The 13837-nt window shown below is 41.2% G+C and overlaps 1 protein-coding gene across 3 annotated transcripts in view; it reads right to left on the bottom strand.

Moving 5' to 3' along the window:
* LOC137518608 (dynein axonemal heavy chain 5-like) overlaps positions 1-13837 on the bottom strand; it is a 553928-nt gene that overhangs the window by 492281 nt on the left and 47810 nt on the right. For all 3 annotated transcript variants that reach the window (XM_068236692.1, XM_068236695.1, XM_068236693.1), the window contains exons 5-8: positions 13440-13514; positions 13259-13360; positions 7856-7927; positions 2327-2428 (exon numbers count right to left, since the gene is read on the bottom strand). In XM_068236692.1, coding sequence (XP_068092793.1) covers positions 2327-2428; positions 7856-7927; positions 13259-13360; positions 13440-13514 — 351 coding nt within the window. The remainder of the gene's footprint in view (positions 1-2326; positions 2429-7855; positions 7928-13258; positions 13361-13439; positions 13515-13837) is intronic.

The following is a 13837-nucleotide window of genomic DNA, read 5'->3' as shown; positions in this document are numbered from 1 at the left end:
TATTTTGCACAGTATTTTACTGTGAATTTGGAAAAACTTATAGGGGTTTGTAACCTAAAGTCTCTATATCACCCTAGGAACAGTTCAGGGGAGGGCACACAGTTAACTTTCCATTATATGTCTGTGTTCTGAAAGGAATTTCGAAGTACCAGAGGACACAAATGTAAACACAGCAGGGAGAAAGCATACAAACTCTATGCATATAGTGCTCCAGATTCTGTTTTGCTAAAATTGCAGAGCGGAATTTGTGTGGAATTGCAGTCCATGGAGGTGCATTTTCTACCCCTACAGACTGCTATAGAGGCTCCATAGAGGATCTTAAAAGAGGAACTCCAGTGAAAATAATGTAATGAACAAAAGTGCTTAATTTTTACAATAATTATGTATAAATGATGTAGTCAGTGTTTTCCCATTGTAAAATCCTTCCTCTCCCTGATTTACATTCTGACATTTATCATATGGTGACATCTTTACTGCTGGTAGGTGAGGTCAGTGGAAGTAGCTACTGCTTGCTTTTTTGGCAGTTGGAAACAGCTGTTATTTCCCACAATGCAACAACGCTCCAACAGTGTGATGTCAGCACCATAGTCCTGACATCACACTGTGGGAGGGGTTTCAACACAATATTAGCCACACAGAGCTCCCTGATGGTCCGTTTGAGAAAAGGAAAATATTTCTTATGGGAAAGGGGGTATCAGTTACTGATTGGGATAAAGTTGAATCCTTGATCACAGTTTCTCTTTAAAGGGAACCCGAGCTGAGAGGGATATGGAGGCTGACATGTTTATTTACTTTTAAATAATGGACATTGCCTGGCTGTCCTGCTGAATCTCTGCCTCAAATACTTTTCAAGCCATAGCCCCTGAACAAGCATGCAGATCAGATGTCTATGACAAATCTGACAAGATTAGCTGCATGCTTGTTTCAAGGAAAACTTAAGGCAACTGGTCGCAATAGCAGCATAGGGGGCGATATACAGGCTGGGAACGCGAAGAATCACTCGCGTTCCCATGCCTGTCGGCCGGTGATGGCCAAACCGGAAGTGTTCGCCGGCGGGTGCAGGAGCATCTGAGCGGGGCTGCGAGGGCACCGATCGGCTGCTGGGGGCTGAGGGGAGCCCCAGGTGAGTAAATCTCATTTTTTATAGTTGCCTTAAGTTTTCCTTTAGGGTGTGTGATTTAGACTCTACTGACCACAAAGATCAGCAGAATGGCCAGGCAACTGGTATTGTTTAAAAGGAAATAAATATGTCAGCTTCCATAGGTCTCACACCTTGGGTTCCTTTTAAAGTCATCTATGAATGACCCTGTAGGCCTTCCCATACCTATGACCCAGAACCAGCACTTCAGTGCCAACGTCTGGGTCAATAATGCAATTCACACCTGTACTGTTCACTAAGTGATAGATGTTCATTCCTATTTAATATCACTATTAGGGTGGTACCTTTGAGACAAGTAATATGTTTAAAAGTGAAGAGTCACCCCCTACCTCCATCCTGGTCTTAGTTTTGCAAGAAAAAGTTCATGATTTACCAAGGCTGGTGTACAGAGAAGTGTAGCAGCAGTGGAGCAGTTGCAAAGAGCAGACTAATGAGGCTAATTAACAATGACTCACTACTCTGATTTGAATTAAAGTGAATCATAACTTGTGATATGATGGATATTTGTTGAATAGACTACTGTAATTTATGATAATCTTACTCACCAATATATATTTGTGTGATATGTTCCCCAACTACCACTAGAGTGCACCAAAGACCATTTTATCACTGTCAACCTTCACATAAGCAAGTTATTTTCTATTATTGGTTAAAATAATATGGAGGCTGCTATGTATATTTTCCCTTTTTAAATAAATGGCTTGCCTGAATGAATTTCTAATGATTTGCTTCTATTACTTCATGTTTTCCTGACTCCAGATTAGAATGAGTCTGATATGGAAATTACAGAAGGCAAAAGTTCAGCACCACAGCCAGGCATTTAGTATTTTAGTTGGGAATAAAAGCAACAGGTCTCATATCAGTCTAATTACATGTCATTGTTTGCGTAATTTATGTACCTGCGTGTGGCTGTGCATGAGCACAACAGACACAGACGCAGGAGGAGGATGCAGCGACTGTTCCATTTTTTAGGGCAGATTCAAAATAATTCACAAAGTTTAACTAGTAAAATTCTTCTAAAGAGCAAGGCATTTTCACTAAAATAACCAGTAAATTAACAATTAATAACTATTACTATGGATCGGTTTATATTCTATCGCTTCAACAAGTTATTGCATTAATAATGGAGAAAGCCACAAACTTACTGGTGACAGAAATCAAGCTTACCTCTTGACACTTAAGAGCTGGCACTAGAACCTGAGCCAGCAAGATCTCTAGACCTTGGAGAATGTTGCCATTTGTACATTCAAACATGCTGAAATTAACTTCCTATAAGACAAAAAATGTTACAAAATGCATTTTATATCATGCATTTTATATATTTGTTACCATTTCAAAACTTGCTTTCACAACAGACATTGAGTACTGTATGAAATACCCTTTTAGTAGCAACTAGGTGAATTTTGATTGGCTGTTAAAGGTTCCACCCACTTTTCTGAATATTAATCCTACTCACCCAGTAACCAAGTGTGCCAAGTTTGAAAACGCTGCCATTAAAGTGGTCTGAAACTCCGACATATCATTCAGTAAAAATGTGTTTTCCTACTTTTTATTACTCATACAATTGTCATATTTGCTTTTGTGCACAAGTAATATTGTCTGTCTACAAATTACAAATTTCCAAAGTGTAGTTTATCTTGCCCTGAAAGCTGCTATTGCATTTTATTCTTTTTCTATTATTATACATGAAAATCTTCTAATGAGCTATTCTGAACTCTGTGTGTGCCGGAAGCAGAGATTGTTTGTTTACATTCCAGTGTTGATACCTTTGTGTTTAACAAGTAAAAAAGATACTGTTATCTCCAGTTTGGATGGGATTTGAAGCTGAATAGCAGGACAAAATGCTTTGTTTAACCATTTCAGTGATGTTCTGCTAGAATTTTTTTCTGGGATAGTAGCTTTAAAGCTGTAAGGAATCATTAGCGATTTAGCTGTGTAGTGGATAAAGGCCCTAAGGACCCTTTGCTACTAGCAATCGCAATCACAAATCACAAACACCAGCGATTAAGATTTTTCATTCATTCTGTTATGCGATTGCGATTTTTCATTTGCATTGCATTATCATTCTAAAATCGCTCCAGGAAGCGATTGCTATTTCCAAATTGAATCACTATAGTGGAAAATACTTCTTATGATTTCTATGATAAAGTAACAACCTTAGCGATTTAAAAATCACTAGCAATCTGCGATTTTGCGATTCAGCTGTGTAGTGGAAAAAGGCCCAAGAGCTAAGTAGAAATACTGAATTTCAGACCATTTTAAGAATGTAAGGATGATTGCAGTTTGCATTTTCCTGTTTGGTTTCCTATTTGGTTGTTGTTGGCTCTGTCCACTTTTTGTAACCTTTACACAAAATCACTCAATGGCGTCAATTCACCAAGCATTACCGCATTCGGTATTGCTGAAAACAGCTGATTTTACCGATCACTTAGGAAAGCTTTAATTCACCAAGGCTTTTACTGCATGAAAACCTGAAATTATCGAGCAGTGAGATAAATTACTGACTTGTGCGGTAATTACCTCAACAAATGTCAGATCTACTAGAGGATGGAGGAGCACCCAATCAAAAAGAGGAGCTTCTGTGTGCCCAAGCCAAAGATCTCAGTACCAATGAGATCTATAGGTAATGTACAAAGAAATGCTGGCACCCCAAAAAAAGTAGAGCTAAAAAAATAGCTCTTTATTCACTGCTTTTATACTGACTATCATGTCATTTTAATGACATTTCAATAAAGAGCTAATTTTTTTACTTCTACTTTTTTGTGGTGCCAGCCTTTTTGTGTACTCAACAAATGTCAGTAAATGTTTATTCACCAAGGTTACAGAAGGCGGTAAAACACAGTTCCAATACCTACAGTTCTCTTCTTTCGGTATCAGTGCGAGACTCACAGAAGCAAAGAGGATTCCCTATGACTGACCCGGTTTCCTACCCGCCATGCAGCGAGCAGAGAGATACGGAACAAAACAAGGTTCCTCTGCCACCCTTCAGCAGTTTAAACTTAAGTTCCTGTTTGAAAATGCGGCTAAGCGGTTTGAAAATGCGGATGAGTGGGGGCAATAAGGAGCTAGTGGGAAATTAACCTAAGCAGGGCATGTGCAAAGTTTCTTGGAGTTCATCTAAGCTGTGGCAAATAGATAAAATGTTAAGAAAGACCAATGGAGACTAGATTCAGCAAGCAGAGGCAGTATAACAAAACATGCACATGTCGGGGATGCCTCTTACTATTGTAATGCTGTCTCCGCATGGGACCAGCATGTAACAACATGTTACTGACAACTGGGCTTTGGGAAATTACTGCACTTCTACCACACCTGTAAAAATATTGGTGAATTAGCACATAAAGGTCTAAAATACCGAATGGGTTTTTTATCTACTATTTTTCTCTTATCAATCAGCCTTTGGTGAATTGGCACAAATTAACAAAATTTGTTAGCTTTGAGGTCCTTGGCATCAATAATGTGAGAATGCAAGCAGTTTATCAACCCTGTTCTGTTCTATATATACAGTGATGTGAAAAACTATTTGCCCCCTTCCTGATTTCTTATTCTTTTGCATGTTTGTCACACTTAAATGTTTCTGCTCATCAAAAAATCGTTAACTATTAGTCAAAGATAACATAATTGAACACAAAATGCAGTTTTAAATGATGGTTTTTATTATTTAGTGAGAAAAAAAACTCCAAACCTACATGGCCCTGTGTGAAAAATAAATTGCCCCCTGAACCTAATAACTGGTTGGGCCACCCTTAGCAGCAATAACTGCAATCAAGCGTTTGCGATAACTTGCAACGAGTCTTTTACAGCTCTCTGGAGGAATTTTGGCCCACTCATCTTTGCAGAATTGTTGTAATTCAGCTTTATTTGAGGGTTTTCTAGCATGAACCGCCTTTTTAAGGTCATGCCACAACATCTCAATAGGATTCAGGTCAGGACTTTGACTAGGCCACTCCAAAGTCTTCATTTTGTTTTTCTTCAGCCATTCAGAGGTGGATTTGCCAATGTGTTTTGGGTCATTGTCCTGCTGCACCACCCAAGATCGCTTCAGCTTGAGTTGACGAACAGATGGCCGGACATTCTCCTTCAGGATTTTTTGGTAGACAGTAGAATTCATGGTTCCATCTATCACAGCAAGCCTTCCAGGTCCTGAAGCAGCAAAACAACCCCAGACCATCACACTACCACCACCATATTTTACTGTTGTTATGATGTTTTTTTGCTGAAATGCTGTGTTACTTCTATGCCAGATGTAACGGGACACGCACCTTCCAAAAAGTTCAACTTTTGTCTCGTCGGTCCAAAAGGTATTTTTCCAAAAGTCTTGGCAATCATTGAGATGATTTTTTAGCAAAATTGAGATGAGCCTTAATGTTCTTTTTGCTTAAAAGTGGTTTTCACTGATTTCTTATTCTTTTGCATGTTTGTCACACTTAAATGTTTCTGCTCATCAAAAAACGTTAACTATTAGTCAAAGATAACATAATTGAACACAAAATGCAGTTTTAAATGATGGTTTTTATTATTTACTGAGAGAAAAAACTCCAAATCTACATGGCCCTGTGTGAAAAAGTGATTGTCCCCCTTGTTAAAAAATAACTTAACTGTGGTTTATCACACCTGAGTTCAATTTCTGTAGTCACCCCCAGGCCTGATTACTGCCACACCTGTTTCAATCAAGAAATCACTTAAATAGGAGCTATCTGACACAGAGAAGTAGACCAAAAGCACCTTTAAAAGATAGACATCATGCCAAGATCCAAAGAAATTCAGGAACAAATGAGAACAAAAATAATTGAGATCTATCAGTCTGGTAAAGGTTATAAAGCCATTTCTAAAGCTTTGGGACTCCAGCGAACCATAGTGAGAGCTATTATCCACAAATGGTAAAAACATGGAAAAGTGATGAACCTTCCCAGGAATGGCCGGCCGACCAAAATTACCCCAAGTGCGCAGAAAAAACTCATCCGAGAGGCCACAAAAGACCCCAGGACAACATCTAAAGAACTGCAGACCTCACTTGCCTCAATTAAGGTCAGTGTTCACGACTCCACCATAAGAAAGAAACTGGGCAAAAATGGCCTGTATGGCAGATATCCAAGGTGCAAACCACTTTTAAGCAAAAAGAACATTAAGGATCGTCTCAATTTTGCTAAAAAAAATCTCAATGATTGCCAAGACTTTTGGGAAAATACCTTGTGGACCGACGAGACAAAAGTTGAACTTTTTGGAAGGTGCGTGTCCTGTTACATCTGGCGTAGAAGTAACACAGCATTTCAGCAAAAGAACATCATACCAACAGTAAAATATGGTACGGTGGTGGTAGTGTGATGGTCTGGGGTTGTTTTGCTGCTTCAGGACCTGGAAGGCTTGCTGTGATAGATGGAACCAGGAATTCTACTGTCTACTAAAAAATCCTGTAGGAGAATGTCCGGCCATCTGTTCGTCAACTCAAGCTGAAGCGATCTTGGGTGGTGCAGCAGGACAATGACCCAAAACACACCAGCAAGTCCACCTCTGAATGGCTGAAGAAAAACAAAATGAAGACTTTGGAGTGGCCTAGTCAAAGTTCTGACCTCAATCCTATTGAGATGTTGTGGCATGACCTTAAAAAGGCGGTTCATGCTAGAAAACCCTCAAATAAAGCTGAATTACAACAATTCTGCAAAGATGAGTGGGCCAAAATTCCTCCAGAGCGCTGTAAAAGACTCGTTGCAAGTTATCGCAAACGCTTCATTGCAGTTATTGCTGCTAAGGGTGGCCCAACCAGTATTTGGTTCAGGGGGCAATTTCTTTTTCACACAGGGCCATGTAGGTTTGGAGTTTTTTTTCTCACTAAATAATAAAAAACATCATTTAAAACTGCATTTTGTGTTCAATTAAGTTATCTCTGACTAATAGTTAATGGTTTTTGATGAGCAGAAACATTTAAGTGTGACAAACATGCAAAAGAATAAGAAATCAGGAAGAGGGCAAATAGTTTTTCACATCACTGTATATATGCCGCTTTTAGTGTTTTAGGTCTATGCTTTAGGACACAGACAAAATTTGCATCTTATGCCAATTTAAAACCTCTGTTAACATTTTATGATTCCTCCTTCACTGCATATCACTTTCTCTTTCTCTCGTGGCACAAAAACAAACAACATATAGATTATTTAGGTGTGATAAGCAGTGCAAAAGTTATGACCAAATGAATGGGGGGAGCGCTAAAAGGTGGAAATGGCTGTTGGTGGGAAGGTTAAAATAGCCTGTGAGGTGAAGTGGTTAAAATAAGCCAGAGCTGTCGTAAAAAGAAAATTTGATACTCACCCATGGCTTCCTCCAGCAGCATAAACACGTCTAAGTCCCACGCCGTCCTCCTGTGGTCTGCCGTTCAGCTGCAATCAGCCCCGGTAGCTGGCTCAGTCACGCCAGTCCCGGTCTACTACGCATGTGTGGGAGGCCCGCGCATGCGCAGAAGACCCAGACTGGACTGAGCCTTTTACTGGGGCTGATCGCGGATGAATGGCAGATCATGGGAGGACAGCGTGGGACTCAGATGTGTTTATGCTGCTGGAGGAAGCCGTGGGTAAGTATCATATCTTTTTACAACAGCTCCGGTACACTTTAAATTAGTTTGTATTTTTCAGGTGATAGCACATATAAGTTGGCAAACCTGTTACATTCACAATTATACCACATGAAAGTTTTACAGCTCACCTGTATAACATTGGCGGTAGTAATTGCTTTATCTGTGGTGCGCAAAAAAAAGAGGCATGTCCCTGTTAAGCCCTAAAAGAAATGAAAAAATGTTTACAAATCAGTACAAAATTTACAATTTATTTCTCTTTTAACCATTTCCGGACCGAGGTGATAGAGATCTACGCCCAGTTTTGATGGGCTCCTGGCTGGCAGGGCGTAGATCTCTATCACCGGCGCCGCCGCTCCCCGCCGCGATCGTGCGCACCGAACCGGCTGCACTTAGCTGTCTTATGACAGCTAAGGCTTCCGGGTATCGGCAGGAGCCGTCACTGATTGGCTCCCTGCCGTGTGATCGCTGTGAGCCAATCCCAGCGATCACCCTCCGAAAGCCTCCCTCTCCGCCTCCCTCTCCCTGTCACTGTGGATCTTGTGTGACAGGGAGAGACGCACAGCCTGCAGCCGTGACAGGCTGTGCGATTTTAGTGTACAAAAACACTTTTTTATACAGATCTCCCCCCCATGTATCCCTTGATCCCCTCCCAACCACCTATATATAGATATATATATCTATATATAGATATATATATAGATCTATATATATAGATCTATATAGATATATATATATATATATATATATATATATATATAGATAGATAGATAGATAGATAGATAGATAGATAGATAGATAGATAGATCGGCGGCAAAGTGGAGCCCGCAACGACCGCAATACACCGATCGGCGGCGGCTCGTTGCGGACTAGCTGGCCTGGGATCACACGCTGGATGTGCCCACCCGCGACGTCAACCCGCCAGCCAATTAGCATCGGCAGCGGGTTATTAACCCCCGATCTGCCGCATGTAAAGCGGATAATACGCTTTGTAATGTATACAAAGCGTATTATACAGGCTGCCTCCTGCCCTAGTGGTCCCAGTGATTGAGGGACCACCAGGGCAGGTTGCAGCCCTCCTAGTAAGTACCCAAGCACACTGATCCTACACCCTGATCGCCCACTGCACCCATCAGACCCCCCCTGCCCACCCCTCAGACACCTGTTTGCACCCAATCACCCCCCTAATCACCCATTAATCACTCCCTGTCACTATCTCAACGCTATTTTTTAGATTAGGTCCTAAACTGCCCCCTGGGGGCTCCTGAACACCCCCCCCCCCCCCCACACACACACACACACTCTCAGATCCTCCCTAGACCCTCCCCCCTGTGTACTGTATACATCTATTCTTCCCTATAATCACCCACTGATCACCTGTCAATCACCCATCAATCACCCCCTGTCACCACCTGTCACTGCCACCCATCAGATCAGACCCTAACCTGCCTTTTGTGGGCACCTGATCACCCACCCACACCCTCAGATTGCGGGCAGACCCACCCTCAGATCACCTCCGAAAGTGCATTGTTTACATCTGTTCTCCCCTCTAATCATCCACTGATCACCCATCAATCACCCATCAATCACCCTGTCACCACCTGTCACTGCTACCCATCAGATCAGACACTAACCTGCCCCTTGCGGGCACCCAATCACCCGCCCACACCCTCAATTAGCCCCCCAGAACCCCTCTGATCAACTCGCCAGTGCATTGCTTGCATATATTCTCCTCTGTAATCACCTACTGATCACCTATCAACCACCCCGTCACCACCTGTCACTGCTACCCATCAGATCAGGCCCTAATATGCCCCCTGCGGGCTTCTGATCACCCGGCCAAATCCTCACCCGCCCCACCGCAGTGACAGAAATTTTTTTTCTGATCACTGCTGGTACGACTTAATTGCCATGTCCAGGCCACGATTTGAGAACATTCCTGCACTTCAGTGCCAATACAACCTGTCATCTAAGAAGCCACCCTGCTTATAACCGATTCCACAAAATTCGGCCCCTCATAGACCACCTGTCATCAAAATTTGCAGATGAACCCCTGAACAGTCATTTTGAGGCATTTGGTTTCCAAACTACTCCTCGTGGTTTTGGGCCCCTAAAATGCCAGGGCAGTATAGGAACCCCACAAGTGACCCCATTTTAGAAAGAAGACACCCCAAGGTATTCCGTTAGGTGTATGACGAGTTCATAGAAGATTTTATTTTCTGTCAAAAGTTAGCGGAAATTGATTTGTATTGTTTTTTTTCACAAAGTGTCATTTTCCACTAACTTGTGACAAAAAATAAAATCTTCTATGAACTCACCATACACCTAACAGAATACCTTGGGGTGTCTTCTTTCTAAAATGGGGTCACTTGTGGGGTTTCTATACCTGGCATTTTAGGGGCCCTAAACCATGAGGAGTAGTCTAGAAACCAAATGCCTCAAAATGACCTGTGAATAGGACGTTGGGCCCCTTAGTGCACCTAGGCTGCAAAAAAGTGTCACACATGTGATATCGCCGTACTCAGGAGAAGTAGTATAATGTGTTTTGGGGTGTATTTTTACACATACCCATGCTGGGTGGGAGAAATATCTCTGTAAAGGGACAATTGTGTGTAAAAAAAATCATAACATTTTAATTTACAGAGAAATTTCTCCCACCCAGCATGGGTATGTGTAAAAATACACCCCAAAACACATTATACTACTTCTGAGTACGGCGATACCACATGTGTGACACTTTTTTGCAACCTAGGTGCGCTAAGAGGCCCAACGTCCTATGAGTACCTTTAGAATTTCACAGGTCATTTTGAGGCATTTGGTTTCTAGACTACTCCTCAAGGTTTAGGGCCCCTAAAATGCCAGGGCATTATAGGAACCCCACAAGTGACCCCATTTTAGAAAGAAGACACCCCAAGGTATTCAATTAGGTGTATGGGGAATTCATAGAAGATTTTATTTTTTGTCACAAGTTAGTGGAAAATGACACTTTGTGAAAAAAACAATAAAAATCAATTTCCGCTAACTTGTGAAAAAAAATAAATGAAATCTTCTATGAACTCCCCATACTACTAACGGAATACCTTGGGGTGTCTTCTTTCTAAAATGGGGTCACTTGTAGGGTTCCTATACTGTCCTGGCATTTTAGGGGCCCTAAACCGTGAGGAGTAGTCTACAAAATAAATGCCTCAAAATGACCTGTGAAATCCTAAAGGTACTCATAGGACTTTGGGCCCCTTAGCGCAGTTAGGGTGCAAAAAAGTGTCCCACATGTGGTATCGCCGTACTCAGGAGAAGTAGTATAATGTGTTTTGGGGTGTATTTTTACACATACCCATGCTGGGTGGGAGAAATATCTCTGTAAATGGACAATTGTGTGTAAAAAAATCAAAAGAAATCTCATTTACAGAGATATTTCTCCCACCCATCATGGGTATGTGTAAAAATACACCCCAAAACACATTATACTAATCCTCCTGAGTAAGGCGATACCACATGTGTGACATTTCTTTTGCAGCCTAGGTGCGCTAAGGGGCCCAAAGTCCTATGAGCACCTTTAGGCTTTACAGGGGTGCTTACGATTTAGCACCCCCCAAAATGCCAGGACAGTAAACACACCCCACAAATGACCCCATTTTGGAAACTAGACACTTCAAGGTATTCAGAGAGGGGCATGGTGAGTCCGTGGCAGATTTCATTTTTTTTGTCACCAGTTAGCAGAAATGGAAACTTTTTTTATTTATTTTTTTGTCACAAAGTGTCATTTTCTGCTAACTTGTGACAAAAGATAAAATCTTCTATGAACTCACTATGCCTCTTAGTGAATACTTTGGGGTGTCTTCTTTCCAAAATGGGGTCATTTGGGGGGTATTTATACTATCCTGGAATTCTAGCACCTCATGAAACCTGACAGGTGCTCAGAAATGAGAGAGATGCTTCAAAATGGGAAAATTCAATTTTTGCACCATAGTTTGTAAACGCTATAACTTTTACCCAAACCAATAAATATACACTGAATGGGTTTTTTTTAATCAAAAACATGTTTGTCCACATTTTTCGCGCTGCATGTATACAGAAATTTTACTTTATTTGAAAAATGTCAGCACAGAAAGTTAAAAAAAATAATTTTTTTGCCAAAATTCATGTCTTTTTTGATGAATATAATAAAAAGTAAAAATCGCAGCAGCAATCAAATAGCACCAAAAGAAAGCTGTATTAGTGACAAGAAAAGGAGGTAAAATTCATTTAGATGGTAGCTTGTATGACTGAGCAATAAACCATTAAAGCTGCAGTGGTCTGAATGGAAAAAAGGCTCTGGTCCTTAAGGGGTGAAAAGACTGCGGTCCTTAAGTGGTTAAGCTTTCCAGCATGACTGGATTGTTGAATTTATGGCTGGCTTTATGGTGGTTGTTGGTTGTCATTTATTTGTATAAAGCTGACATGATCATCAATAAATACCTGTTCACAAAAATAGACTATTTCATATCAAGTTTTTGCTGAAAAGAGTGATTCTTTTGCTCTGCTGCTAATGCAACCATAGCACATAAGCGTTAAAGTGTACCTGAGACAGGGGGGCATAAAAGTTTTCTACATACCTGGTTTATCCTCCAGTCCCCCTCCATGCAGATCGCTCCCTTGCAGCATTTTAATCCCTATTAGATTCTCCCGTAGCAGCCCCGTTCTCTACGGCCAGTCTGGGCCAGTTGACGGAGGCGCAGTATAGCCAAGCCTGCTGCCCCTGTCTCACTCCCGTGGCTGGGAGCATTCTGCGCTTGCACAGTAGCACTGCGCAGGCACAGAATGCTCCAGACAATGGGATCGCAGTGGCGTGGGCGCGCCTCGCATGTGCAGTAGGCCCGACTGGCCGCGGAGAACAGGGCTGCTGTGGGAGAATCTAAGAGGCTTTAGACCGCGGCGAGGGAGCGATATGCATGGAGGGGCTGGAGGAAGCCCCAGTTATGTATAAAACTTTTATGCCCCCTTGTCTAAGGTACACTTTAAAACTGACCCCCAGGCTCCAGTGTAACTTTCATGTCAAGCGTACTTTTTTGGTTGTTTTTTATTGTATTGTAACTTATGCCATTGTCTCCCTCTGCATAAATGTTATATAATGTACTGTTTTTCTGTATAATGTTCTGTTACTACTGCATGTCCTGTATCTGTAACTACTGTATATCGTGTATCAGTACCCTGTACGTGCCAAGCCCAATTCCGATTCTGATGTTAGTGGCAGGGACACTATCTCTATAAGCTATAATGCACCGGGATAGCTGCAATTTAATTTACTTACCCATTCACGCACACTATTCCATATAAGGAGAATGCCCAGTTCCTGTTCTGGAATAACACCACAGCATTTTGCTAAATAGCTTGAAAATGGGACAGCCAAATACTGCTAAGGCATTTTACTGGTCCATTTTTAAGCTGCATTAAATTAGCATTGCCTTAGATTTATTTGCATCTCAGTGACCATCCCTACCCAAATGTAATAATAAAACCAAAAATATGAGATGCATAAAATAAAGCCAGGCACATACCTCACTGGATCCCATTGTAATAAAAAGTTTCTTCTGAACATGGCTGTAAGAAGCATTCAGATTTGCAGCATCTGCCCACATAGGAACATTTACCTTGCTTGGCTGAAAAGACAATAAAAAAACATTACTGTAGGACAGTAAAATACAGTCTGCAAGATACTTATAACAAACTGTTGCCTACCTGAGCAACTTCTTGGTAAAAGAAGATGAGTTTTTTTGATCCATTTGCAGCAAAAAAGTCTGCGATTAAACCAAACTAAAAAGCAATAAAAAATAAGCTTAGTCAGTATACACCTTTTAAAAAAAACCTACAAAGCATACATTCTGAAGTAAAGGATGTGAAGCAGCCCAATAGTAAGTGTAGGCTGTGTTGTGGTTGTGGACTGTTCTGTTTATTAGAATCGTGTATGCACATGTGGATTTATGTTGTACCTATCTTAAAATGACCAAACAGCAAATGAGCTTTGAGCTTTAGATATCACAGCTTTCATATTTGCTCAGTATTAAACATACAAATCAGCACATTAGCCAATTTTATGGTAATGAAGACTAAAAATCTAAATCCAATATCAAATATGC

The sequence above is a fragment of the Hyperolius riggenbachi genome, chromosome 5, assembly GCF_040937935.1.
Source record: "Hyperolius riggenbachi isolate aHypRig1 chromosome 5, aHypRig1.pri, whole genome shotgun sequence".
In the NCBI taxonomy this organism is placed as follows: Eukaryota; Metazoa; Chordata; class Amphibia; order Anura; family Hyperoliidae; genus Hyperolius; species Hyperolius riggenbachi.
Note: the sequence above shows the minus strand (reverse complement) of the source record. Positions and strands in the feature narration are given on the sequence as shown.